The sequence below is a fragment of the Microtus oregoni genome, unplaced genomic scaffold (assembly GCF_018167655.1).
Source record: "Microtus oregoni isolate MIOR12 unplaced genomic scaffold, Mior012 000328F_ref0000433, whole genome shotgun sequence".
Lineage (NCBI taxonomy): Eukaryota > Metazoa > Chordata > Mammalia > Rodentia > Cricetidae > Microtus > Microtus oregoni.
The window spans coordinates 23,047-48,327 of record NW_024544977.1 but is presented as its reverse complement, the minus strand read 5'-3'; the positions used below and the strand labels follow the sequence as shown (position 1 = coordinate 48,327).

At 54.2% G+C, this 25,281-nt stretch overlaps 1 protein-coding gene across 1 annotated transcript in view; it reads right to left on the bottom strand.

Moving 5' to 3' along the window:
- Positions 1 to 23,882, bottom strand: part of LOC121445701 — a gene marked incomplete at its 3' end in the record, with an annotated part of 35,059 nt that extends 11,177 nt beyond the window's left edge. Inside the window, exons 1-5 of the mRNA XM_041647847.1 lie at positions 23,750 to 23,882; positions 23,556 to 23,670; positions 14,861 to 15,376; positions 14,068 to 14,144; positions 13,445 to 13,578 (exon numbers count right to left, since the gene is read on the bottom strand). Of these exons, the coding sequence (XP_041503781.1) occupies positions 13,445 to 13,578; positions 14,068 to 14,144; positions 14,861 to 15,376; positions 23,556 to 23,670; positions 23,750 to 23,882 (975 nt within the window). The remainder of the gene's footprint in view (positions 1 to 13,444; positions 13,579 to 14,067; positions 14,145 to 14,860; positions 15,377 to 23,555; positions 23,671 to 23,749) is intronic.
- Between the last annotated feature and the right edge of the window lie 1,399 nt (positions 23,883 to 25,281).

Sequence of the window (25,281 nt, the reverse complement as noted above, 5' to 3'; positions counted from 1 at the left end):
CCTTCAGGCATACAGACAGAATATTGTATACATAATAAATAAATAAATAAATATTTAAAAAAAAAAAAAGAATAGTTCAGCCTTCTGGATTCTGAGACTATCTGCCTCCTCTCATCCTTTGTGTCTCTGGTGCAGAAATCCCACACGGCCCTGAGTACCAAGAGCCCAGTAAGTCCTCAACCATGAAGCATTCCTCTCTACTCTCTTCTCGGCCTCACCAAGCTGCAAGAACCTGTGATCCTCCTCCTGACGCTGCCCTACAGGACCTAGGATGACAGGCCTGTACCACCAGTCCTAGCTGATGTCCTTTTCTTTTCTTTCTTTTTTTTTTTTTTTCAAGACAAGACAGGGTTCCTCTGTGTAACAGTTCTGGCTGTTCTGAAACTCACTCCATAGACCAGACTGTCCTCGAACTCAAGAGATCTGCCTGCCTGCTGGGATTAAAGGTGTGCGTGTGTGTGTGTGTGTGTGTGTGTGTGTGTGCACGCGCGCGCGCAGATCAGGAAAGAACCTTTAGGAAGAAATTCTCGAGGGTGGTAATGGCACATGCCTTAAATCCCAGTACTCAAGAGGCAGAGTCAGATGGATTTCTGAGTTCAAGGCCAGCCTGGTCTACAGAGCTAGTTCCAGGACAGCTAGTACTGTTACACAGGGAAACCCTGTCTCAAAAAACAAACAAAACAACAAAAAAAGAATTCTCTACCTTGCACTGTGGGTTTCAGGGAACACAGGGAAACCCTGTCTCAAAAAACTAACAAAACAACCAAAAAAGAATTCTCTACCCTTCACTGTGGGTTTCAGGGATTGCGAAGGGTCATGAGCCTCTCCCAGCAAGCACTCTTACCTTCTGGGTCATCTGGTACACCAGCTCCCCTTTCTTGTTTATGTATAGATTTATTGACTTAGAAACAGGTTATTTCCTGCAATGCCCAGGCTGGGTACAAATGATCCCCCTGCCTCAGCCTTCCAAATAGCTGGGACTTGTGCCGGCAAGATTTTCCTCAAAACCCCACACAATGTCCAAACCTTGACAGAGTCCAACTATTGTCCTCTGTGCTCACACGTCCTCTCCCAACAGGATCAAGGCCTTCGCAAACCCTCCCACCCTGAACCCGACTGGAAATCTAGGCTCACACAAGAATCTTCATTTGCTTCTCTTTTTTTACTCATAACATTGACTCTCTGGAGGTGTCTGAATGTTTGCCAGGACAGAACATCACTGATTCTTTTCATCAGAACACTGGATATAGAGATCACTTGGGGAATCTCCCTAAAGCCCCTTTCCTCCTTACAGTGTGTGTGTGTGTGTGTGTCGTGCACACACATGGAGGCCAGGAAAGTGAGTGAGTGTGAGTGTGAGGGGGCGGGGAGAGTGGGAGTGTAGAAGAGTTTCAGGTTGGTGGTTTCAAGCCACCCAGCGTGCGTGCTAGGCACTGAACCAGGTCTCTCCGAAGAGCAGCCAGTGCTCCTAACCGCCACCTCGCCCTCTACCTGCTCCTGGTAGTTAGCAAAGAGTTAATGGCTCACACTGAATCTGCCATCATCTCCGGTCACCTCAAGGGTGACCACAAACACTGATGGTTTGTGCCTGAATCAATCACTCCTGCCGTGGTGCAGGCTACAGGGATTTCCCTTTTCTTTGTCCTGGGCAGGAAAGGGAGGGATAAGAGGCTCTCGTGTACCCCAGCTGGCCTGCAACTTACTACGTAGGTGAGAACGACCCTGCTGTTTCCCTTTTTGTTTTTATAGGTTCATTTTATGTCATGCATGTGAGTGTTTTGCCTGCTTGCATGTGTAACATGTGTACCGTGAGCATGCAGTTTCCACAGAGACCAGAAGAGGGCGCCAGGTCCCTTGGAAATGGAGTTGCAGGTGTGCTTGTAAGCCACTACTTGAGGGGCTAGGAAGGACTCAAACTTGTGTCCTTTGGAAGAGTAGCCAGTGCTTTTAATAGCTGAGCCTTCATGCTGATGCCCTGATGGTATCTCAGAAAAATGGAATCCTAGCCTGCTAACTCCCCAGCCCCTAGCTGGTTGGCTGTCCATGGGTGGTCAGAGGGACTCACAGCATATCCACTCAGAACCCTCAGTGACTCTTCCTCACTCTGAGTAAGAACAGAAAGTCCCCAACAGAGCCTGTGATGCTAATGTTCCTCCCTTTACCTTGTCTCCAGCCTGGCAACCCTGCTCCCTTCCTCTCCTGAATATTCCACCCTGGTGCCGCCACACAGTGAGCCCCACAAGGACTCGTATTTTAGTCTACCCGACTCAAAAGCCTATCTCCAGGCCTAGACACACCCAGGCTGTCAGCTTTTGTGGCAAGTGCCTTTCCCCCACAGGGCCATCTTGCCAGCTCAGTACTTGTATGGTTTATTAGTTAGATGCTGGAGGGTGTTTGGTTGAGAGTACCTGAACAGAGACGTCCAAGATGACAGACAGACGGAAAATGGCTGAGACAGCGGAGGAAGGGACGGAAGTGGGGAGTGGCAGGGAAGTAGGGGAAAGTCAGAGCTCCTTTCCAGGGGCTGCGTTCAAGTCTTCTCTGTCATTTCCTCTCAACCTCCTTTATACAGGTAAAGCTCAGAAGACAAACTGCCAAAGGTTGCACACCCAGCAGAGCCAGGGCTTGAAGCCAGGGTGTGGAACGCCAGACCACAGATTAGCCTCTTTCCTGCCACTGCCAGGTACCAGACAATGGAGAAATAAATGGGAGGGGGAGGTGGACCCGAGTTAGCCTTGAGGGAGGGTGGCTCCCAGGAAGAAACCAATCTGAGTGTGAGGCTTGGTGTTCGGGCTCTTGTGTCTCTCCTCTCCCCCAGAAAGGACCGTCGGCAGGCGGCCCACTTGCCCCAGGGGAGATGACAGGAACTGAGTCCTGTGCATTGGCAGCAATGGACATTATGATGACCCAGATTCCGGACAGCGGGTAGCCAGTTCCAGTTCCTGTGTTAATCCACTGCTAATGAAGGCAGGAAAACACGTACCTGCCTACAGCCACAAATCCCAGGGAAGGCAGAGAACAGCCTGGCTTTGTTTAGTTAGGGGCCTCCCAGCTTCAAGAGCCTCCTCCTGACAGTGATCTGGGGGGGAGACACCTGCTCCCCTTCAATCTTTGTCAGGCACTGCCAGGCTTCTGGCTCTAGCCCCGCTGCTGACTAGGATAACTTCAGCCTATACACCAGCTAAGCCTGGTTCTGGCTCAGTGTGGCAGACAGTAAGCACTGCTCTAAGTCGTGTGTTCAGGAGAAGGGTTCCCAATTAGGGGCCAGGATTCTGTTTTTAAATTAAGTCAATATCAAGACAGCAGATTCGGGCAGGACGAGGTGGCTCAGGCCTTTATGCCCAACACTCTGGACACAGAGTCTGGGAGATCTCTGAGTTCAAAACCAGTCTGCTATTCATAGTGATTCCAGAACAACCAGAGATACCCAGTGAGACTCTGTCTCAAAAGCGAAAGTGCAGGAGCAAGAGCGGATTTGTTCAGTGCCTTCTGGCTGATGCATCGGACATGGCAGCGATTGCTGCCTCCACCTCTCCTGGCCTATAGTGTAGGTTCAAGGGACCCACAGAGTCAGTTTGCAGGAACTGAACCTGAGTTTCCATACAAAGTAAGCAGGCTGTTCTGGAATAGCCAGAGAAAATCGCAGGCTCAGATCAGAGGTTGAGGCTGGGCCTGGCAAAGCCCTCTTGGGTAGCCTTCCCACTTCCTCATATCCCTCTTGCCAAGTAACAGAGTCTCCCAGCACTAACTAAAGTAGGCTCCTTCCTGGCGCTAGACTCTCTGATCTTTCTTCCTAGAATCCCCCGACTTCCTTACTGTCCTCCAAACCCACCTCCATATGAAACAGCACCCCACTCCACAGGAGAAAGTCAGCATGTCGGTAGGGAAGTTCCTCTGGAGACAGACACACACACACAGAGGACACAACCATCCCCCTTCCACCCCACTCCTAGGCCAGGGCACAGAGCTCGGAAAACAGGCTCTCTGCTCACACAGGGGCCGAGACTAAGGGCAGGAGAAGCAGGGCCTGAGTGGCAGAGGGTGTGGGACAGAGGAAGGAAGGGGGGAGGGGCGGCTTGGGCCCCACAGGTGTGTCCGGAGGCAGCAAACACAAAAGGCCCAGGGGTTGAGGGGCATCTCTGCCCACCAGCTTCTTAATCCCAAGGTGGGGACCCCCCTCTCAAGCCCCCACTCCCAGCTGTATACAGTTCACAGGTTCAGCCACCCTGGCCCTCTGGAGTGGGGGACAGAGAGGACCCAGTTAAGCGTACCCGCTAGTCTTTGGCCCACCCACGCCCCCCTACCTGGCTGTCGCTGCTGCGGGTGTGACCCCCGACCCAGGGGGACTGGGAGTCTGGGGAGGGCAGCTCGGAGCCCGGCCTGGTTGCTGCTCGGCGCCCGGAGACGCCGGGTCCTGTCCCCATGGTGGCTGGAGGAAGCGGCGGTCTGCACTGCGCTCAGGACAAAGCGCGCAGCCCCGCTTCCTGCCATTGTGCAGTCGCGCCTGGGAGGGGGTGGCTGGATCGGTGACACCCCGCGGAACCCCAGCCACTCCCAGGCAGAGCCACTCAGCTTTGAGTACAGCTTGGAGACCCTGCCTCTGGGACTGAGCCCACCCCAGGGGCTCGAGACACAGCACAAGACGGGTGCAGCAGGTTTAAGGATCAAATCCCTTAGGATCCCGCCCTGGGCCAACTCTTTGCTGGGACTCTGGCATCTTGTTGCATCCTGTGTTGAGTCCCATGCCAGCTCCATGCAAGGTTCTAGGGGACCCACACCAGACACACCCACACATAAACCCCAAGCAAGAGCCTGGGGATCTCTGCTCCAGGGGCAGAGGTAGAGACTCCAAGGCAACACCTGACCTGGGAGAGAAGCGGGAGGTGGGAGGAGGGCTGGTGAGAAAGAGTGGAGGAGCTGGGCAATCTTCAGCTGTCCCCCGGGAGTTGGGCCAGGGAAAACCCTCAGCCAGGCAGGCTTTCGCGGGAGGTCACTGGTATTGCTAGGACGGGGCACTGACGCCAGAGGGCGCTCAACACAACATGACAAGCCGCCAGCTCTCCCCCCACCCCCATGGGGGTGGGACTGTCTCCACTCTGGTTAGCAAGGGTTTCTACACTCATTCCAAGGAAGGGGGGGGGGGGCACACTATTTTTTTGGTTGGTTGGTTTTGGTTTTTCAAGACAGGGTTGATCTGTGTAACAGTCCTGGATGTCTTGGAACGCGCTTTGTAAATCAATCTAGCCTCAAACTCAGAGATCCGCCTGCCTCTGCCTGGGTGCTGGGATTAAAGGCAAGCTCCAAAACCTCCCAGCTGAGGGGTGCGGATGACACCACTATTATCCCTTCCCGTTACCCAGGGGATAAAGCAGACTAAAAAAACAAGTGCAGAGTCATGGCTAAGCCCAGACTGGTTCATACAAGAACTCACTGGGTAGCTGAGAATGGCCTCGAGACAGGGTCTCCAGAAACTCCAGAAAGCTGCGATCACCACGGTGGGCGCTAATTTTTTTTGTTGTTGTTGCTGCTGTTGTTTCAATTTTGTTTTTAGAGACAGGGATTTCGAGTGCTGGGATTAAAAGCCCACGCCACCACCGCCTGGCCACGAGCGTTATTAATGGTTGTCAGTCGTCAACCTGACTACATCTGGAGTGAACTACAACCCAGAAACGGAGGACACACATGTGAGATGATGGTTTGCTTGGTTTGAAGGAGATGAATCCACCTCCAGTCCAGACCTTTGAGGCAGGAAGATACATCTTTGATCTGGGTCATACCTCCTGCTGGAAGCCCAAAGAAGGGCACGGAAGGAGGAAGTCTTTGCCTACTAGCAAGTCCATTCCTTTCCTGGCACTAAGACTCCTTCAGGATTCCAGAGTCTACCATAGACCGGCTGAGAAAGTCAGTCTTGTGAACTCCTGGACTTTCCAGTCACAGCCCGCCATGATTGGATCAGCTGGCGCATAGTGATTCTGTATATAGAAAGAGATTCATTCTATAAATTCCGCTATTCTAGAGACCCACACCTGGTTCCCCAATTCTGGGAACCGAGTGCTAGGCAAGCTTCTACTGATGGAACTATATCCAAGCCCTGCTTTGTTAACAGAGCATTGTTCAAAGACAGGATCTCACTCTTGTAGCCAGCCAAGGTTGGCCTTGAATTTGAGCCAATCCTCCTACCTCAACCTCTTTTATTTTATTTTATATTTTTATATGCACAGGTATGACGGTGTCAGATGCCCTGGAACTGGCGATACAGACAGCTGTGAGCTGCTATGTGGGTGCTGGGAATTGAACCCAGGTCCTCTGGAAGAACAGCCAGTGCTCTTAACTGCTAAGCCATCTCTCCAGCCCCCTACCTCAGCCTCTTAAGCGTTGGGATTATAGGAGTGAGCCACCATGCCTGGCTTAAACCCAGACCTTTGACTCAGGTTGTGGCATCGCTTCTGTGGGCACTCCTCAGTCCCCTCTGAGGAGCACATACTGCCACTGGCACATCTACCTCCTAGATAGCCCTTGCATCTGACACCGTGGAAGACGGCAGGAAGCAGGGACTTCTGAGATGGTTCTTAGGGCAGCAATTAAGCATTCACTTCAAGGGCTACCTTTATCCCCAAAGCCAGATCACTCACCATCTACGAGTAACTCCCCTGAAAACCAAAACAAAAAATCTCACCAGAAACTGATTGCCCTTATCTCCTAGGTGGTCCCATGTAGTCATCTGTCCTCTGGCCTTCTGGCTGACAGCCCTAGGGCTCCCCAAGCTCAGAGCCCTCACCCCTCCGTACAGAACTGTATGTGCTCTCAATTGGCACAGGGCCCCAACCCTACCTCCCCAAAGGACTCTCAAAAATAACGCCGTGGCCTCCTCCTTAGTCCCTAAGGTCAAATGAATCCCTTCTTAGCTTTCTTATAACATGACATTATTCTGCTTCCTTGTTCTCCGTCATTCTTTCCTGCAGAGGCCAGCGGCCTAGCTCTCTGGCTCACTCGGTGTCCTTGGCCTTCAGCACACAACCACAAGCAAGAGCAACAAACAAAGAAAAGCAAAGGAAGGGTCTTCAGCTAACGAAGAACTTGGGACAGAGAAGTTCTCAGGGAGGTTATCCCACCTGGGGCCAAGGGTCAACCAGAGCCTTCCCCACAGCTTAACTAAAAGGATTTCTCCCTCTTCCTGGAACCTATAGGTGACCTTGGGCCTGCTGGCCTCAGAAAGATGAGCTTCCATTCAAATTCTGGTGGTCCTCAGCCTGCCCCGTGGTCAGACAGCTGCTGCCTTCCACTGAGTCCTCCCAACTTCCTGTCCAGGAGTTTGAGCATCAAATCCCACTCAGACTGTGGAGACAGTGACTGTCCCCAACTTAACAGGAAGAAGTTAAGGCCCGAGAGGCAGCAGGTTCCCCAAGGAGTCGGCAAATGCACGTCTGTGCTTGGAACTGCTGCCCACAGCCCAGGCCCAGGGTGGGGCAGGGGCATAGCACAGGCTAAGTGGTGGTTTGGACAAGGTCTTGAAGACTACCTTCTTGAGAAGAAAGCAGAGCTCAAAGACAGCTTGGAGGGATCCCAATGGTATGGGGGTAACTAAGTCCCGGAAAGTAAAGATCACTGGAGCCAAGACATTTTACCTCAAGAGGACTTCCGAGTGACTGGGCTCTTGTCATTCTCTGTCTTGGCTATTCTAGCTTGTGGGGAGGGGGGGTGGAGGGCTGCTTAGGGGACCAGGAACTGCGGGGGGGGGGTGGAGGGCTGCTTAGGGGACCAGGAACTGCTGCCCCTTGACCAGAACGTAGGGTCAAGTTAGTGACAGAGTGGGGGTGAGGGAAAGAGCCAAAGTTCCTGCCATGAAAGGGGAAAGGCCTCCCTCCTAACAGACTGCAAGGAGCTAAGGGGCAGACCTGAGGTCCTGGCCCTTGGCTCCCTGAGGAAGGGGGCCCCTTTCCAGACCAGCCTGGCTCCAGGGTGTGAGTCAGGGCTGCCTTGCTGAAACTGATACCCAGAAACCAGATGCAGAAGATGATAAATATTGGAGTCTCTGAGGCACCCCAAGCAGGCACTTTCCTCTCTAGGACACTTTCCCCAACCCCAGAAAGTCAGAGAATTCTGTGGCCATCGATGGTCCACACAGGGCCAGCCTGGAATAAGAGGAGTTCTGGATCCAGTAGGAACTATGGATCTGGGGCAGGACGCGGAGCCAGCTCGGTGCTCGGCACACAGCAGACGGCCCCAAAAACAGCAGCCGGGGTTCTTGTCTGAAAGACACACTTGCCCTAGGCTTCTCTAGCAGGGCTGGGCTCCCCTGAGAGATGGCCCAGGGCTCTACCCGCCACCTCAGATATCCAAGGGTGGAGCCTGCATGCGTGGGCAGGCCAGTCAGGGTGGGGTGGCTCTGCCAGGCCGCTCTGACTACAGGCGGTTCACGGGCCTCTTCCTTTCCCGAAGGCTGGGCCTCACCCTTTTGTCCTATGGGTCTCCAGTCCTGCTTGGAGGCAGAGCCTGACCTTAGACAGATGGCACAGGAGCAGAAGCCAGACTACAGCTCCCTCAGCACAGACCCCTTCCTTAGCCAAGGTCCCGGCTGGGCCGCGGTCTGTGAGTTTTACCCCCCTAAGGCAGCACCCGGATTCCAGGGACCTGCTTCACCAGTGGCGCTCCAGAGGATCATGGGGAAGGAATTCTTAGAGATTTTGTGCCCCACCTAGCCCTGCTCTCGCCCAGCGGCAGCAATCTTCTCACCGCGTGAAGGCAGCGCTGGCCGGCCACCACTAGAATGTGCCACAACAGCTGTTGTGTCCTAGTAGGCACTGGACCTTGATGTGGGACCCAGGAACAGTAAAAACCCAAGAGCAAGGTCACTGAGGAGGGTCACCCAAGGAAGGGGAAGCATTTGTAGGGCCTAGGGACCCTTAGACTTCTCTTTCCCTGTCTCCCACCAAGACTGGCAGATTGGTCTCATTCATTGGTTCATCAGGCAGCCTGAGGCACAGCCTCTTGCGACCCCTGCTGGCCCCCAGGGACCTTTTCATCTGAGACCAATCGGGATTCCCGCATGGGACAGGGTCATTCCCTACATCCCCACCCTCACTAGCCAGTGGCCCTCACCCCACGGTCAGACTCCTCATGGCGCAGGAGCAGTGTTTGAGCACATTCCCTCATTAAATAAGAAGAGAGGTGTCAACGGGAACCATAAGCAGGGAACTGCGGGCCTTGTGAGGCCCCCTAACCTGGACCACTGAGGGATGACACTGCCTCCTCCTTATAGCCCAGGCTTGAGCTACACACGTCAAACCCAGAGGTGCACAGAGCCCAGAGCAAGGAGAACAGCAGACACGGGCCCTGACTCACCCATCAGGCTGAGACATAAGGTGTCACAGCAAAATCCTGCTCACCAACCAGAGGGTGGCAGGAGGCCAAGCGGTGGCTCTGGGGGATAAGCTAGGATCCTGGATACCAGGAGTGAAGAGTGGGCTTCATGGCATATGACAGGCTGGCACTCCACCCATCTATAGCAGTCAGAGTCCCCGGTCCTTCACCTGGGTTTCAAGAGAGGACACAGGGAGAGGAGGGGCTGTGACAAGCTGTCCCGACAGGAGCAAGCAGGGGAGCAGGCTGAAGCACCCGCAGCCTGAGTCGATGAGGAAACGGCCTCAAATCAGACTGGCTTCTGGGTATCTGAACAGGGTGTCCCAGAGGTGTGCCTGCCTCTCTCTGGGTCCTTACAAAAAACATGCATTGATTTCTATTTGACGTGTAAGTATTTCATCTGCATGTACGTATGTGCACCACAGGTGTGCTTGGTGCCCACACAGGTCAGAAGAGGGTGTCAGATCCCTTGGAACGGGAGTTATAGACAGTTGTGAGCTGCCATTGGGGTGCTGGGAACTGGATCCAGGTTCTCTGCAAGAGAAGCCAGAGCTCTTAACCAATGAACCATCTCTCCAGTCACCTTACCCCCTTTTGGAGAGGATTTCATTGTATAACCCTAGCTGGCCTAGAACTCTCTATGTAGACTAGGCTAGCTTTGAACTCACGAGTTCTCCTTAGTATTCTGAATGCTAGGATTAAAGGCAAGCGACCACACCTGGTGTGTTGTTTTTATTTTTATGTGTGGGAATGTTTTGTCAGCATGTATATATGTGCACCAGGTGTGTGCCTGGTGCTGGAGAAGAGACTAGGGTGTTAGCCCCCATGTTGTGATCCACCATGTAATGCTGGCAATAGAACCCAGTCCTCTCCAAGAGCAGCCAGTGCTGTAACCCCTGAGCCATCTCTCCAGTCTCCCTCTCCTCTATGCTTTTTTATTTATTAAAGATTTATTTATTTTTATGTGCATTGATGTTTTGCCTGCATGTGTTTGTGTGAGGGTGCCAGATCTCCTGAAACTGGAGATACAGACAGTTGTGAGCTACCATGTGGGTGCTGGGAATTGAACCTGGATCCTCTGCAAGAACAGCCAGTGCTCTTAATCACTGCGCCATCTCTCTAGCCCTGCTTTTTTTTTCTTTTTTAATAAAAGGTCTTGCTATGTATCCATCCTAGGCCAGCCTCAAACTCACAATAATCCTCCTGCCTCAACCTCTTGAATACTATAATTACAGGCATGTACTATCATGCCTGGCTGGGGCCCTTTGCAATTGGCCCATGCCTGTCACCCTTGGGTGGATTGTAGCTCTCCTCTCTCAGCAGCCTGTAACTTACTTAGGACTGGGGGGTAGAGAGCCACAGTGGAGCAAACAACCCAACCTTCTTTCCTTACCACAGAAGGGTAGAGCTGGGGTTCCAACTACCAGCACTGGCTCTGTGGAACTGGACTCCACCAGGCAACTCCTCTCCTCTGATCTTACTTGCTGGGCAGGTGCCCCGAGTTTTCAATTGCTTCCCTCAGATTATTTAGCCACAGCCTAGGCAATCGACACTCATGGCTTCTCTGGTCCTGCCCTGTTCAGCAGTGACAGGACCACCACCAGCTCACAGCTGACCAGCCTCTAAAAGGACCATCACCTCCAAAAGCCCCCAAACCTGGCCATTCCCAAGGGAAGCTGGTATCCTGCCTCTCACTCCCAAAGCACTGCCCAGAGAACAGGCCAATCCTGTCACCTTGCTCATGGCATCCCACCTACCCCTGCTCAGGGACATCACAGGTGCAGTTCACTCTCTCCTTCGGCCCCGAGGACACAGGCCTTCACCTGGACACAACCCCAGATTACTCCTTTCTCCACTCCACAACACTGAGAACTCTGGGGGTTACATCTATACCCACTCCATCAATCCTAGGCTCCTCATCTGCTTGAATACGCTCAAGGACGGGGGGGGGGGGGGGCTCATGACTAGACAATGGAGGAACAGCTCCAGACGTTGAAAACGTCTCTATATAGAATCAAATCTCGCCTCCCTAGCCAGGCCCTAAAGAGCAAAGCAGAAAGCATCACCTCTCTCCCTGGTGGCTGTGTGGGACCCTAGAGCAGGAAGTCCTGACTGAGGCTCAGGCCCGGCCCTGACGAGTCATCGGCACAGCGTGTTGGTCACTCTGCGGAAATGGAGTTGCCTCTACCACCCAGAGTGGGCTGCTGGCATAAGGCACACGCTGGGGCTAGCGTAGGATTCTGAGCAAACACAGCTTCTACGTCAATATTCCCAAATCCTTCAGTGGTCCAGTATCGGCCCTCTGCCATGTCCCCTTATGACCCAAATTGCGGAGCAGACTTACCAGAACGCTTGCCACAAGGAGGCCCAGCAAAGAACAGGGCATCAGTCACCGCCCTACGGCTATTTTGTGGGAGGGCTAAGGACACCCATGACACTCACCTGCCTTGGTCACCCCCCACCCCCAGTGTGTAATATGCACTTATCGGGCAGAGTCTGGTATGGAGCCCTGTGAAGTCTCTCTCTCAGGGAGAGACAGAGGGCACACCCAAAGCCTGGGAGATAGGCTTGCTGATTCCCCCCACACAGTACGGATGAAGTCCATGATGGCATCGAGCATTCCCATACGCCATGGCATGCACACCGGGCACTGCACTAAGCATGCTACACAAGGGGCTTCTTTTCATCCCGGACAACTGAAAGAGGCGCACTGGCCTGCCCAGGGTCAGACAATTGCAAAGAAATCCTGGAACTCGACAGTATGAGCTATGTATGCATCCTCATCCTGGACAAGGAGAAGCAGTACCACGTCTCTTTAGGGTCTCCACGGCATACAGCCCTGCCACTCAGGACAGGACACGTAGAGTGCTCCTAATGCAGCCCACCTTCCTTCTCTTCAGGGTCTGTCCTCTAGGGACCACTCTCCCAACACCCCTCCCCTGCTCACTCTGTTCTCTGTCTCCACACCGCCTATTCCCAGGACCAGAGTTGACTCAAGAAAGTCCACCATGGTTACCCTGGCTCCAATGAGTTCCAGAGACGGAAAGCCGGGGTGAGGCAGATCTCAGAAGTCCCAGCACCCAAGGGAGCCCCCACCAGACTCAGGTGCAGCCCTGTCTGCAGACGGCCTTTCCTGCTAGCAGCTCCTGGTGCAGCTGGAGATTGAGACCTTGTCCTCAGAGAGTCTCACCCTGGGGCAAGCTCCACCACGTAGGCAGGTTCCTTTGCCTCTCTGAGCCTGAGCTTCTCCACGGCACCTGGTACATCACCACAGTGCTAAGTCAAAGCACCAACAACAATCTTCGTCATTCTCTCCCCGAACCCTGTCCCTGTCCTCTCTGCCTCCACATTCCTCTCTATCTATCTCATCATCCCCTTCCCTGGTCCACTCCTGCTTTCTTCCTGTTACCGCCCATACCTCCACTTCCGTCAGGGTATCCTCTCCTTGCCAGAGATGACCCCATCGTTACAAAGGAGCTGAGCTGAAACCCAGCAGGCGAGGGTATGTCTGAAGGCTACAGAGGGCCAGCTGCTGAGACCAGCCCTCTTCTCGTGCCACTTGGGGCCCTGTGGGGGGTGGGACAGTGTGTCTTGTCCCTCTGTCACCCCTTCAGGACAGATGCTTCAGGCTCCCAGCAGATGTGCTGAGGGAGAACTGGCCAGCTTGCTTGCCAATCTGGGGGAGAGGCAGCCAGCCAACACCAGAGCCCAATGCCAGGCACCACCCGTGCCAGCAGATTGTATCTGACATCACTGCCGCCCCCTTGCCTGGTGACCACGGCAACTGGAGGCCGCCCCCTTCTCTTTCCACCCCCAGAACAGTCCTCATGTTCCTTCTGACCATGGGCCTCCTGTACCGGATGAATGGTGGCGGTGGGGCGGCATTTTAAATCTCCCCCACAGCTGGCAGGGCCAATCTGCGTGGCGGTAGGAACGTGGGCGCTGGCTTTGCACACCTGACTCCTGGGTTCGGATCCCCAGACTACCACTAGCCGGCCACGTATTCATAGGTCAACCATTTCACGTGTCTGAGTCTCAGTTTCCTCATCTATCCATAGGTGAGGGGATTAAGGCCAGGACCTACCCCAGAAGAGAGGAGCAGGCTGCTACAGCTCTCAAGAGCTATTGTCACACAAATGTGTGCCAGGAAGGGGCTGCCTCTAGGAGTGTGGGGCCTTGTCCAAGTCACAGGACCTCTCCGATCCTTGGTATCTTCATCTGGAAAGCAAGGTGACAATACCTTCCCTGCTGAGCTGCCACAGCCTTGGGTAAGCGCAGAAAACGTGTGGCACGGAGCCCAGGGCATCAAAAGATATTCTTGCTGCCACCTCTCTCCCTGGCTCCCTTCTTCTCAGTTTATCCAAGGCCAGTGGCCCCCCTCTTCTCCCCTCTGCCATCTCCACGGCTGTACTCAAGCCCCACAGTACCCCAGAACAAAGTCCAGGTCTGAAGTGCGGCCAGGTGCCGAAGCAAACCCTGGGGACCGCTTGGCTCCCATCTTCTCAGGCAGTGACAAGGACCCCATGAGGCTGATCTTGTTTTGATTAAAGTCCCCCCACTCCACTGTTCCTCGCCATGGACACCTTCTCGCCTCCTAAACCAGCCACCCTGAATCTAGAGGGCACCGCTATGCCCTGGCAAGGAGACCATGGATGTCCTGGGAAGTGAAAACTTGTCCTCCCTGCCCCAAGCTATCCAGTCCCCTACCTTGGCAGCCCGGCCCTTGTCCATGCAGGCTGGGTTCTGGCAGCGCAGCCCCTTCTCTTCTGCTGGGCTCTGGTCTTCTGTGGAGAAGCAGAGGGCATCAGTTCATGGATGGTGGCGGGGACCCACCCTCCCCTGGGCCCTGGTGGCCTCCAGACCAGGGGACTGGTAGGGCAGACTGCTCAATCCTGCCTTCAAAGGAAGTCAGTGTCCTTTTCTCTTTTAAATGCCAACTTATCTGCAGGGGAATCTGTTTGCAGAGCCTTTTTCTGTGCAGTTCCCCGGGGAAATTGTCCAGATTCCAGGGGGGAGTCCTTGGAAATCAGCTACTCCCTCCCTCAGTCCCACCAGAGGGAGGGGGGTAACTCAATGGTCTCCTGGGGCCCCAGACTTTCTAAGCTATTCCAGGCAGGGCCACGGGGAGGGAAGAGGGGTTCAAGGGTCCAGGATGCCCTTCCTAGCCTAGTTCACTAAACTCAGACCCTTTGAAGCTAGACATTCCCTTCCCGAGGCCTGGGGCGACCTCTGTTCCCCGCTGTCCATCTCTGACCATGAGTTTGGCCCCCTCCAAGCTGATGCCTTTTCTTCTCGGAGGCTGGGGCGCCGCAGCGAGGGGGCAGGGGCGAGGGCAGGGCAGCTGCAGCCAGCCCCGGGTGCAGAGGCCGGCGTCCACCGGGCTCCAGCAAGGCCCTCCCCGGGGCAGGCCCGGCCCCCACCCCGCGCGGAGCCCTCCGAGCCACCCTGGCGACCAGCCGGCCTGCAGGGCGGGAGCAGACGTCCGCCGGGTCGCACTCACCCATGGCGCCGAGCCGCCCGGAGCCGAGCGCGGGAGCCGGGAACCGAGCGCGGGAGCGGAGAAACCGAGCGCCGCGGCCGTCTGGCGCGCGAGGCGGGGCGGGGCAGGTGGGCGGTGGGAGGAGCGCGGGGCGGCCCGCGGGGGGCGGGGAGCCGGCGGCCCCCGACGGCGCCTCCCCCAGAGACGGGGTGTGTCCCAGGTGGGGTCCCAGGCCCGGCCCTGCTCCCCGCCCCGCAGGCCTCTCCACGGATGGCCGCGCGCGCGCCTAGTGCGCCCCGATTCCTCTCGGCCTCCTGCATCGTGGGCCGCACGGCGGCGGTGGCAGCGGGGGCTGCTGCTGAGGCCGGAAGTGCCTCCAAGGAGAAGGCGCCTCCTGCACCCAGACACGCGGGTCGGCGACACACACGCACCCCCACTGCTCCATGCCGCGCCCCCACTCTTTCTGAAAGGCTGCCACCCGCGGTCCCAGGGTCTAAGGACGCGGTGGAGGTGGGCGGGCCAGGGGCGGGTGGCCTCCTTGAAAGGCAGCTGCTGTGGTTTTAGTGTTCCAAGCTCAGCAAACACACAGAACTTAAGTTTCGCAAAATTGCCAGCATTCCCCCAAGCAGCTCAGCACTCAGAGACCGCCCCTCCCAACCCGGCAGGCCCTCACGGGCTGGGTTTTTTCGGCTAGTTAGGAAGGTTTCCCTAATGGTTTATGGAAATGAGATTACCAATAGGTGGACAGCTTTTATTGTTGGGTTGTTTTGTTGTTTTTGAGTCAGGGACTCACTGTGTAACCTCGAATTTACAGAGATCCACCTGCCTCTACCTCGGGAGTGCTGGAATTAAAGTCGTGCACTCCCACACTCCCCACAGGGACAGCGTTTTTTTAAACCCTTGTTTAAGAAGCCCAGGATAAAGGATTTTGCTGCCCAAGTCTGACCCCCAACCCAAGATGGAAGGAGAAATCCAACTGTCCTCCGGCCTCTCTGCAGGCACGTTTTGGCAAATCTGCAAGCACACACACACACACACACACTAAATAGCTCTGGCTAACCTTGAACTCACAGAGGTCAGCTCTTCTCTGCAGCTCAAGTGCAGGTATTAAAGGTGTGGGCCACCACACCCAGTTTAGAAGGGGGACTTTTGTAAAACAACAAAACTCCTCAGGGTAAGGAGAGGCCCTGGGGCAAAGGGCTGTGGTGCAGGGGAACCTGAGGCCTTTGGGCTGAGACGAAAGCTTTTGCAGCCGCCCCTCAGGCTTCTCTAAAGACTCTGAGACCACCCCTGCACTTGGCTCACTTTCTCTGGTCCAGCCACACACCATAGAGCAGGGACCTTCTCGGAGTCTCTGCCGCTCCAGCTGTCCAGCGCACAGGTGGGACTGACCCTCAGAAGACCCTGACCAGGCTACCTGGGTCACCAGTCCAGCTGACCCCAGCTGCCTTGCCTTTCAGGGGCTAGCTAACTCCACGACGTTCACAACTACAGCAGCCATGGGGGGGATTTCCCATGCACCCCACCCAAAGAGTTTGCTCCTGGAAGATTCCAGGCCTCTGGGTTCTTAAAATATCAGTCAGTTTCTAGCATCCTTTGACCCCAAAGACCTCAGAATTCTGAGTCCTTATTCATTCTCCCCAAACCCCTCCCCGGGGTTTTATATAGCCCAACCTTGAACTCATGAAAAGGCTGAAGATGACCTAGAATCTCTGACGATCTTGGCTCCTCATCCTAGAAGCTGGGATTACAGATGTGCACCTTTTGTTTATCTGGCTCCTTACTCAGGACATTCGGTTGTTCCTCTGCCACCAGAAACCTTGTGCCCTTTAAGTCCTGCTACACCTGTTCCAGGACAAGCCACCAGACAGACTGTGGTGGCCACAGCCTGAGGATGTACTTCTAGATGTATCTCTCCAGTGTCGTGTCCCTCACTCATGTTTCTGGGTGCTATGGCCTTTGCCTCCTGGGCTCATGTTCAAAGCACAAAGTCTCATGGGAGAAGGACTTTGGCATGTCTCAGGGCCCAGCGTGGTGCCTGGGCTGAGGGAGCAGGCAGAGAGACAGACAAGCCCCCCCCCAACCCTGTCCAGGGCAAGCATGACCTCCCTTCCAGGAAATCTGCTGTCCCTGAAACCCAGGTGGAAAGGGTGGGCCTGGAGGGCGACTTGAGGGGACACCTCCTTCTGTGTTGTCATATCTTGAACACACTGATTGGGCAGAGGTGGCCACCTAGCCTAGCTAGCTTGGCCAATTAGATCTGTTCTCACGAGAGTTTGAACTGGGCCCTGAGGGCTTAGAGAGTCAGTCTGAGTGGACAGGAAGCCTCAAGCTTGTTGGGAAGCAGTGAGAAGGGGGCTTTCAGGAGAAACTAGTCAGTGGAAAGACACGGGGCAGAGAGGATGAGGAGGTCTGCCACTGCTACCTGTCCTGAGCTTACCCAGGGCTCCTGTACCTTAACCCGGCCCCAGGCAGACCTGGAACTCTGAATTTGCTCTTCCTTGACCCCCAGCCCCACCATGCTAGAGATCATCTCCCTGAGTCTGAAATGACCCAGCTGACCTTCTGCTCCTCTGGCTCCTGCTAGCCTGAGGAAAGTCAGGGTCACTCATCCAGGAAACAAGCCCACTAGCTCCTCGCCCCCTGTGTTAGTCACAGGACACCCAGCTTTGGCTCCCCGCTACCCCCCACCCTGCAGCACGTTCTCTACCAGAACTAGGCAGAAGCCAGAGCCGGCAGACGTGTTTTGTTTGGCTGAGCACAAGATTTCAAAAGAATCTCAGTTGGTTGCCAACTTTGAAAAGTCAGTAGATTTTACATAAAAATCCAGATTGTTGGCTCCCCTTGACAAACCAGAGGAGCCTGGCAGCTCTAGATCCATATTCCAGAAGGTTCCAGTTCTCAAGTGGTGTCTGTCTCAGATCGGTTCAAACCACCGCCATCCAGAAACCTTGCTACACCCTGTGGCTCACACCAGCCCCTCCAGGGCTACTTGGGCACTTTCCAGGGCTCTCTTTAAGGCCCTTTCTGCACTGGCCAACAAAGTCTTGCCCATTCTTCTTGGCTCGGGAATGCTGTTTTCTGCCCTGTTGCAACACATTTTAGATCCAGGTGGATCTCCCTGCTTGACCCGCCCCACCCCCTGTCCTGGTCTGTGCCTTTGAAGCAACCTATTATTTTCTCCCCGTCCTCTCCAGATAGCTCCCAGAGCAGCCCTCACGTGTTGAGCACCGAAGGGAATTCTGCCTGCTCCCTTGAAGGCTTCATTTCACAGTCAAACCTTTGTGGCAACTGCTAGTCCCAGATGGGAGCCACTGGCCCCTGCAGTGAGGCAGCCCAGGCAAGCTCAACATTCGGGCGCCCTGTGTATATGCAACCCGAACCAGATCCCTTAAGAAATAATTTATTTTGTATGTATGTATATGTTTGTGTGCTTATGCACATATGTGCAGGTACCTGCAGAGGCTAGAAAAGGGCATGAGCCTGCCAGCTTGGGTGCTGGGACGTGAACTCAGATTCTCTGCAGGAGCAGCAAGTGTTCTTTGCCACTGATACACCTTAGCAGTCCCTTAACCCATCTTGAAGACTTAGTGTGGGGTTGGGGGAGAAGGTAAAATGTTTCAATGATGTTTGTTTTGGTTTGGGTTTTAGTTTTTTGAGACAGGGTCTCTATCTAGTTCCAACTATCCTGAAACCCCACTAGGCCTAGCTGAAACAATGTATTTCTAGAAAAAAAATTTCAGCCAGGCAGTGGTGATGCACGCCTTTAATCCCAGCACTCTGGAGGCAGAGGCAGGTGGAGGGACAGGTTCCAAAGCTACAGAGAAACCCTGTCTCAAAGCCAAAATAATGATGATGATGATGATGATGATGATGATGATGATGATTGAAGAAGACACCTTACAACAACTTCTGACCTCCACATGCATATAATACATACAGTCATGTATATATGCCATACACAAAAGCAGTTAAAGAAGGGGAGAGAGAGAGAGCAAGAAGGCCCAGCACTTGAGAGCACTGACTGATATTCCAGAGGACCTGGGTTCATTCCCAGTACCCACACAATGGCTCCCAACAGGCTCTGTATCTCCTGTTCTAGGGACTCTGGTGCCCTCTTCTGACCTCTGCGGGCACCAGGCACACAAGCAGCACACAAACAGGAAGGCAAAACACCCACATACATAAAATAAATAATTTAAAAATTAAACTGAAATTGAGGCCAGCCTGGTCTACAAGAGCTAGTTCCAGAACAGGCTCCAAAACTACAGAGAAACCCTGTCTTGAAAAACCTAAAAAAAAAGTTCTATTGGGTGGACTTGTTTCCAAACACTTGAGAGTAGAAGTATGATCACTGCCTCTGTTTATACATGAAGAAACTGAGTCATTCTAGACAAGCAAACTCATCTAAGGTTACAAAGGCAGCCAGCCAGTGATGAGACTGGAACCAGCCTATGTCTCTAGGACTTCAAGCCTGACCCTAACCATCAGTCTACAGAGCCACCATTGTGCCCGGCACAATTAGGTATTAAACAAAAATAAATAATCCTTCCAGCATGAACGAGCGCCTTCCTTCTTTCCCCGTGGGCCTTGGGCTAACACAAATGCACCTGTCCTCAAATTCTCCGGCAGAGCCCTCATCTCGGGGCTGGCACACTCCCAGCTGTCTACTACCTCCCAGCCCCAGGGAGGACCACCAAAAGGCTGCCCCTCCCAGGAAAGAGCTGTGACCTTGGATGCCCCCTCCCACGCTAGCCCTGCCCTCCCAGAGGCCTGTCTATGCCTGAGCAACTGTGCCAATCCTTGATGGGATGCAGTACTCCCCAGCCCCTCCCCCACACATACACACTGAGAAGGCTGAAGAAGGCAAAAATTGTCTCAGAATAGGCCAGAAGCCAGAGGGCTGTGCCCTGAACCAGTGACCACTGGCCCGGATATCTGCCACTCCCGCTAGCAGACCCCAGTCTGGGCATCCCAAAAAGCCTAAGGGAGAAATGGAACAGGGCCGGGGTGCAGCTCAGCTGGTAGGATGCTCGCTGAGCATGCAGGAAGTCCTGGGTTCAATTCCCAGCCCTGCATGTGAGGTGTGGCAGAGCCGCCTATCCCAGAAGCTCACAGGCTGAGGGAGATGTCAGAGCCAACATCAGCTACATAAGGCGTTGACACAGATTTAGATGTCCCTGGGAACATGTCAGTGGAGGAGCTGCCGCCATCAGACTGATCTGTAGGCAAGTCTGTAGGGTGTTTTCTTAAATTAATGATTCTATGGGAGGGCTGGTGCCACCCACTGTAAGGTGGTCTAGGCTACATAAGAAAATGAGCAATGGCGAGCAAGCCAATAGAAGCATTCCTCCGCAGCCGCTGCTTCATCCTGCCTCCAGGTCCCTGCCTCTGCTTCCCCTGATGGTGGACTGCAAGCTGTAAGTCAGATAAACCCTCTCCTCTCCAAGTTGCTTTTTTTTAAAAAAGAGATTTATTTATTATGCATACAGTATCCTGCCAGCATGTATGTCTACATACCAGAAGAGGGCGCCAGATCTCATTGTAGATCATATGGTTGCTGGGAATTGAACCTAGGTCCTCTGGAGGGGCAAGCAGCCAGTGTCCTTAACCTCTAAGCCATCTCTCCAGCCTCTCCAAGTTGTCTTTGACCGTGGTGTTTTTTCACAGCAACAGAAACACTAAGACAGAGGCCAATCACTAATACATGAAACCCCGTCAGAAAATAGAATCATTGAGAGGCAGCGGTGGCACACGCCTTTAATACTAGTGCTGGGGGGGGGGGGGGCTGGAGAGATAGCCCAGTGGTTAAGACCACTGACTGCTCTTCCAGAGGACCTGGGTTCAATTCCCAGCACCCACATGGCAGCTCACAACTGTCTGTAATTCCCTGTTCCAGGGGACTCAACACACCCATGGCAAAAACACCAATGTACATTAAAAAAAAAAAAGAATAAATACAGAGGCAGGTGGATCTCTGTGAGTTCAAGGCTAGCCTGATCTACAGAGTGAGTTCCAGGACAGTTGGGACTGTTACACAGAGAAACCCTGCCTTGAAAAACCAAAAAGAAAAAGGAGAAAGAAGGACAGAAAGAAAGAAAGAAAGAGCAAGCTTGAGCCCCTTCCCAAAGTGCTATGGCAGTGTTTCTCAACCTTCCTAACACTGAGACCCTTTCATACAGTTCCTCATGGTGTAGTGACCCCCCAACAATAAAATTACTTTTGTTGCTACTTCATAACTATAATTTGCTACTGTTATGAACCATAATGTAGATATCTGATATGCAGGATAGCTGATATGTGACCCCCCTCAAAGGGGTCATGACCCACAGGTTGAAAAGCCTTGTGTTGTGGGAATTTGGGGTGTGCGTTAGTTAAATGCGGATCCCATGGAGGAATAAGCACAGGCCATGGGCCTTAATGCAGCTCCTGCCTACAGCCCAGATTCACCGCTGCCATCATCCGGGTGCCAGAGTCTAACCATCACCCCGCACCCACCCCGCACCCACCCCGCACCCACCCCACCCCCTCAAGCTCAGTCAAAGGTGGGAAGACACATCTAGAACTCCTTCCTGTGGCTAGGAAAACTGTCCACACTGTTTCAGCACGTAACTTGTGGCCAATTGGCCACTTCCTCTGCCCGAGGCTGCCATGGGTCCCTGCTCATCTGTCCATCTGCCGGCTGTGGGCTTCCTCCTAAGGCTCCGAGGAGGAACTGAGAGAAGGACAGGAAGAGAGGCTGCAGAAAGGGTTTGAGATTCTGACTCTGGACAGCCGTGCTCCACGGAGGGGCCCCACCCCCAACCAGGCTTGGCTGGTTCCAGGACCCAATACCCACCCACGTGGGTCCAGGCCAGGGGCTGACTGGCAGCAAAGGACTGAACCCACACAGACAGCTGTGTGCCCTGGTTCCCCCACCCAGCTGCCTCAGCTCCTCCCGGGATCAGCTCACGTGCCGTTAGTGCCTCGCCAGGACTTCTGCCCACCGTGCAGAGAACTGGACCTGGGAGCAAGTGGGCGGGAGAGCCTCAGCTGCGGGCTTGGGCTTAAGGTACATCTGAGTGCTGTCACGGAGCTTCACAAGAATAAAGGCACCAAGAGACTAGCCCTGCCCCAAGAGGATAGGCATGAAGATTCAGGACCAGGGCTTAAAGCCCACCCAGGGAATGTCAGCTAGGGGATCTGTGTGTCTGAGGAACCCAAAACTGCAGGCAGTTGGTCATTATGGAACCCCAGAGGCAAGAGAACACCCTAGGCAAAAGAGAGACAGGAGAACCCTGGAGAGAAGGAGGTTCGGCACATTGCAGTTGCCACCGTTGTGCCCGTGAAGCTCAGTCCATTCCTGCTGAGTCTCCCTGGCTTGCAGCCTCCCTGAGACTGGGTTTCATGGAACTTGACAGTCAGCAGGACTAGCGAAGAAGATGGGCCTCCCGCAGCTGGCTCCATCCCACCTTCTGATTGTGGATTTCTCTGGCTGAGGCCAGATTTCAGCCACACGTTTCTCCCCACACCTGCCCCTGCATCCTTTCTCCTCTGCCACTTTGCCATGCTCCTCGCAGACCCATGTTCAAGGCAGCGTGGCCACTGCTCAAGACACTTGGACACACTTCTAATGGAGCCCAGAGCTCGGGCCAGCATGGGCAAGAAACCCATCTCTGGCGCTGGAGAGATGGCTCAGTGGTTAAGAGCACCGGCTGCTCTTCCAAAGGTCCTGAGTTCAATTCCCAGCAACTATATGGTGGCTCACAACCATCTGTAATGAGATCTGGCGCCCTCTTCCGCCGTGTGGGCATACACGGAGGCAGAATGTTGTATATATAATAAATAAATAAATCTTTATTAAAAAAAAAAAAAGAAACCCATCTCCTCCCAGCAGTGACAGTTGGCAGCGGGAGGGCTGTCCAACACACTTTTCATGCCTCCATGTGGTCCAACGGCTCCCCCAACTTCTCATGGCAGACCCAAGGCCTAACCTAGCCCTCTGGACACAGGACAGTCTCGTGAGAGGACTCTAGGCAAGCTGGGGAGTTCATATCCCTGGTGAGACTCCCGCTCTCTTTGCTTTGGCCTCCCAGAGCATGAGGTTAAAAGTAAATGAACCAAAGCTGGAACCCAGCCATTCTGTGGGCTAGTCATCAGCTTCTGGCTTGGCTGCTGTGGTCCAGGACTGTTTTCCAGCAACCAAGCCAGAACAGATCACAGGTCAGGCCCACAGAACCAGTCCAGAGCGGATCAACGTTGCTGAACTTAGACTGGCAATTACAACAATCACAGCCTGCCCAAATTGGGCCCTATCTGACTGCCACTGTGGGAGGTGATCCACCCAGTCACCCCAGGAATTGCTCTCAGCCTCTCATGATAACACGAGGGATACTATTTTCCCCAACTATGCCAAGGCCCTAGAGCTGAGCACCCCAAAACTTTGCCGGGCCTCTTGAGGACCACAACCTCACCATGGTTCTGTTTGCGTATTTATAAAGTGGAGGATAACATGGCAAATAACCCACATCCCTAAATTAGATCAGAAATATTCTGGAAAAGCTCAGCCCCTGGCCTTATCTTGGAGGAAGGGATAGGGCAGAGCCAGAGCCTTGGCCTGACTAAGGCAGGTGGCCACTGCTACCACTGCTCTTCAGCTGAGACTCCAAGGTTAGTGAGGGGCAGGCGTGCCCAGCTGGCCACCCGGAAGGATGGAGCACTTTGACACGTTCATTACCATCTGATCATCACGTTTGGGGCCCTGTCCCTTCTGCGGTGGCTCTCCAGAGGGACCCCACACCACCATAAGCAAGCGATCTTCAGCAACACATGCCCAGCCAGCAGGCCACAGGCTTTGGCCAGCAAGAGTGGCCAGGCAGACCAGGTACCCACAACTCCTCCAAGTCCTCAGAGGGAAATGGCTGTACCTACCCTCCAAGTCCTCAATGATATCCAAAGCCGAGCTCCAGGAGAAGCGTTCCACGGCCCCCAGCTCCAGCTGGGTCAGGTCATGGGGCAGGGTCTCCAGCTCATAGGTACCCCGCTTCCTCCAGTAAAGAAACATGTTGACACCTGGGGTTCCCCTTGCCTGGCCCGCACCTTCAGAAGCTGGGTGGTTCTGGGGACCTCAGTCCCTGAGGCCTGGACACGGTGGTACCAGGATGCAGAGGGGCTGCAGAGACCAGTGGGGCAGGCTTTGGGCTGGTAATCATGGCCCTCCCCAGGGAGGAAAAGGAGCATTCTGGGAGTGGCCGAGGGCCTTACATCTGACCAATGGCCGGGGCCCCTGCCTCACACAAAGCCCCTTTCTTCCCCTCCTACAGACATTTTACACATTTTGCCTTCCCAGCCCCCTCAGAGCCCCCACCCAGGAGATGGGCCGTCCGTCTGGGGATGCAGAGGCCTGGAAAAAAGTGCAATTGTTTCCTGTCTCTTTGCTAAGATAAGTTTTCAGAGGAGAAAAATGTGCTGCCCCAGGGACAATTCCAGGTCTCCACCATGACCTATGACCGGAACAGCCCCAGCTAGCTCACAGATTCTCAATGAAAGATGAAGGCACCTGTGGGAATGCCAGGAGGTACCCTGAGAGCATGCTCCAGGCTCTCCCCGGGAATTTCAGATATATCTCCTGCCTCTGTTGAGCGAAGGGTTTCCAGGGAGTCAGAGGGCACAAGCCCTTGCCTAGTAGGCCAGTTATGCCAGCTGGACTTTTTCTGAGCTTCTCTTCACCCTTCACCAGGCTCCCAATCACCATCTCCTTCCTCAGCCTGTGACCCACAGCAGGGGATGAGCACTGGGTGGTTGAGCTTGGGCCAGGGACCCCTAGCATCATCAGGGAGCCTCACTGTTCCCTGCAGCATAGGCCCCAGGTCAGGATCTGAGAAGGACGGAGCGGGAGTGAGGGCTCGGTGGTACAGAGTTTAAGACAGGAACCAGGGGAGGAGGGGTAGGACCTAGCTGCATGTGTGTGGTCTGGCTTCCGTCTCAGGCAGGGGTGGGGGTGACAAGAACCATGGAGGAGAAGAACCAACAGCATAGGTTGGAAAAGAGAAAGTTCCAGGCCAGAACTTGTCTCAGCAACAGCAAAGCTGGGCATGGAGAATCAAGTCTGAAATCCCAGAAGTCAGAAGGCTGGGACATGAGAATCCAGAGCCCCAGGCCCTGGGAGGTTGGGTCAGTAGAATCGAGAGCCCCAGGCCAACTGGAGCTATATGGCAAGATCCTGTCTCAAAAAAGAAATACCAGGCCGGGCGATGGTGGCGCAGGCCTTTAATCCCAGCGCTCGGGAGGCAGAGGCAGGCGGATCTCTGTGAGTTCGAGACCAGCCTGGTCTACAGAGCTAGTTCCAGGACAGGCTCCAAAGCCACAGAGAAACCCTGTCTCGAAAAAAACAAAAAAAAAACAACAACAACAAAAAAGAAATACCAGTAACAAAAATCTGAAGCTGGAGACGAAGACAGCTC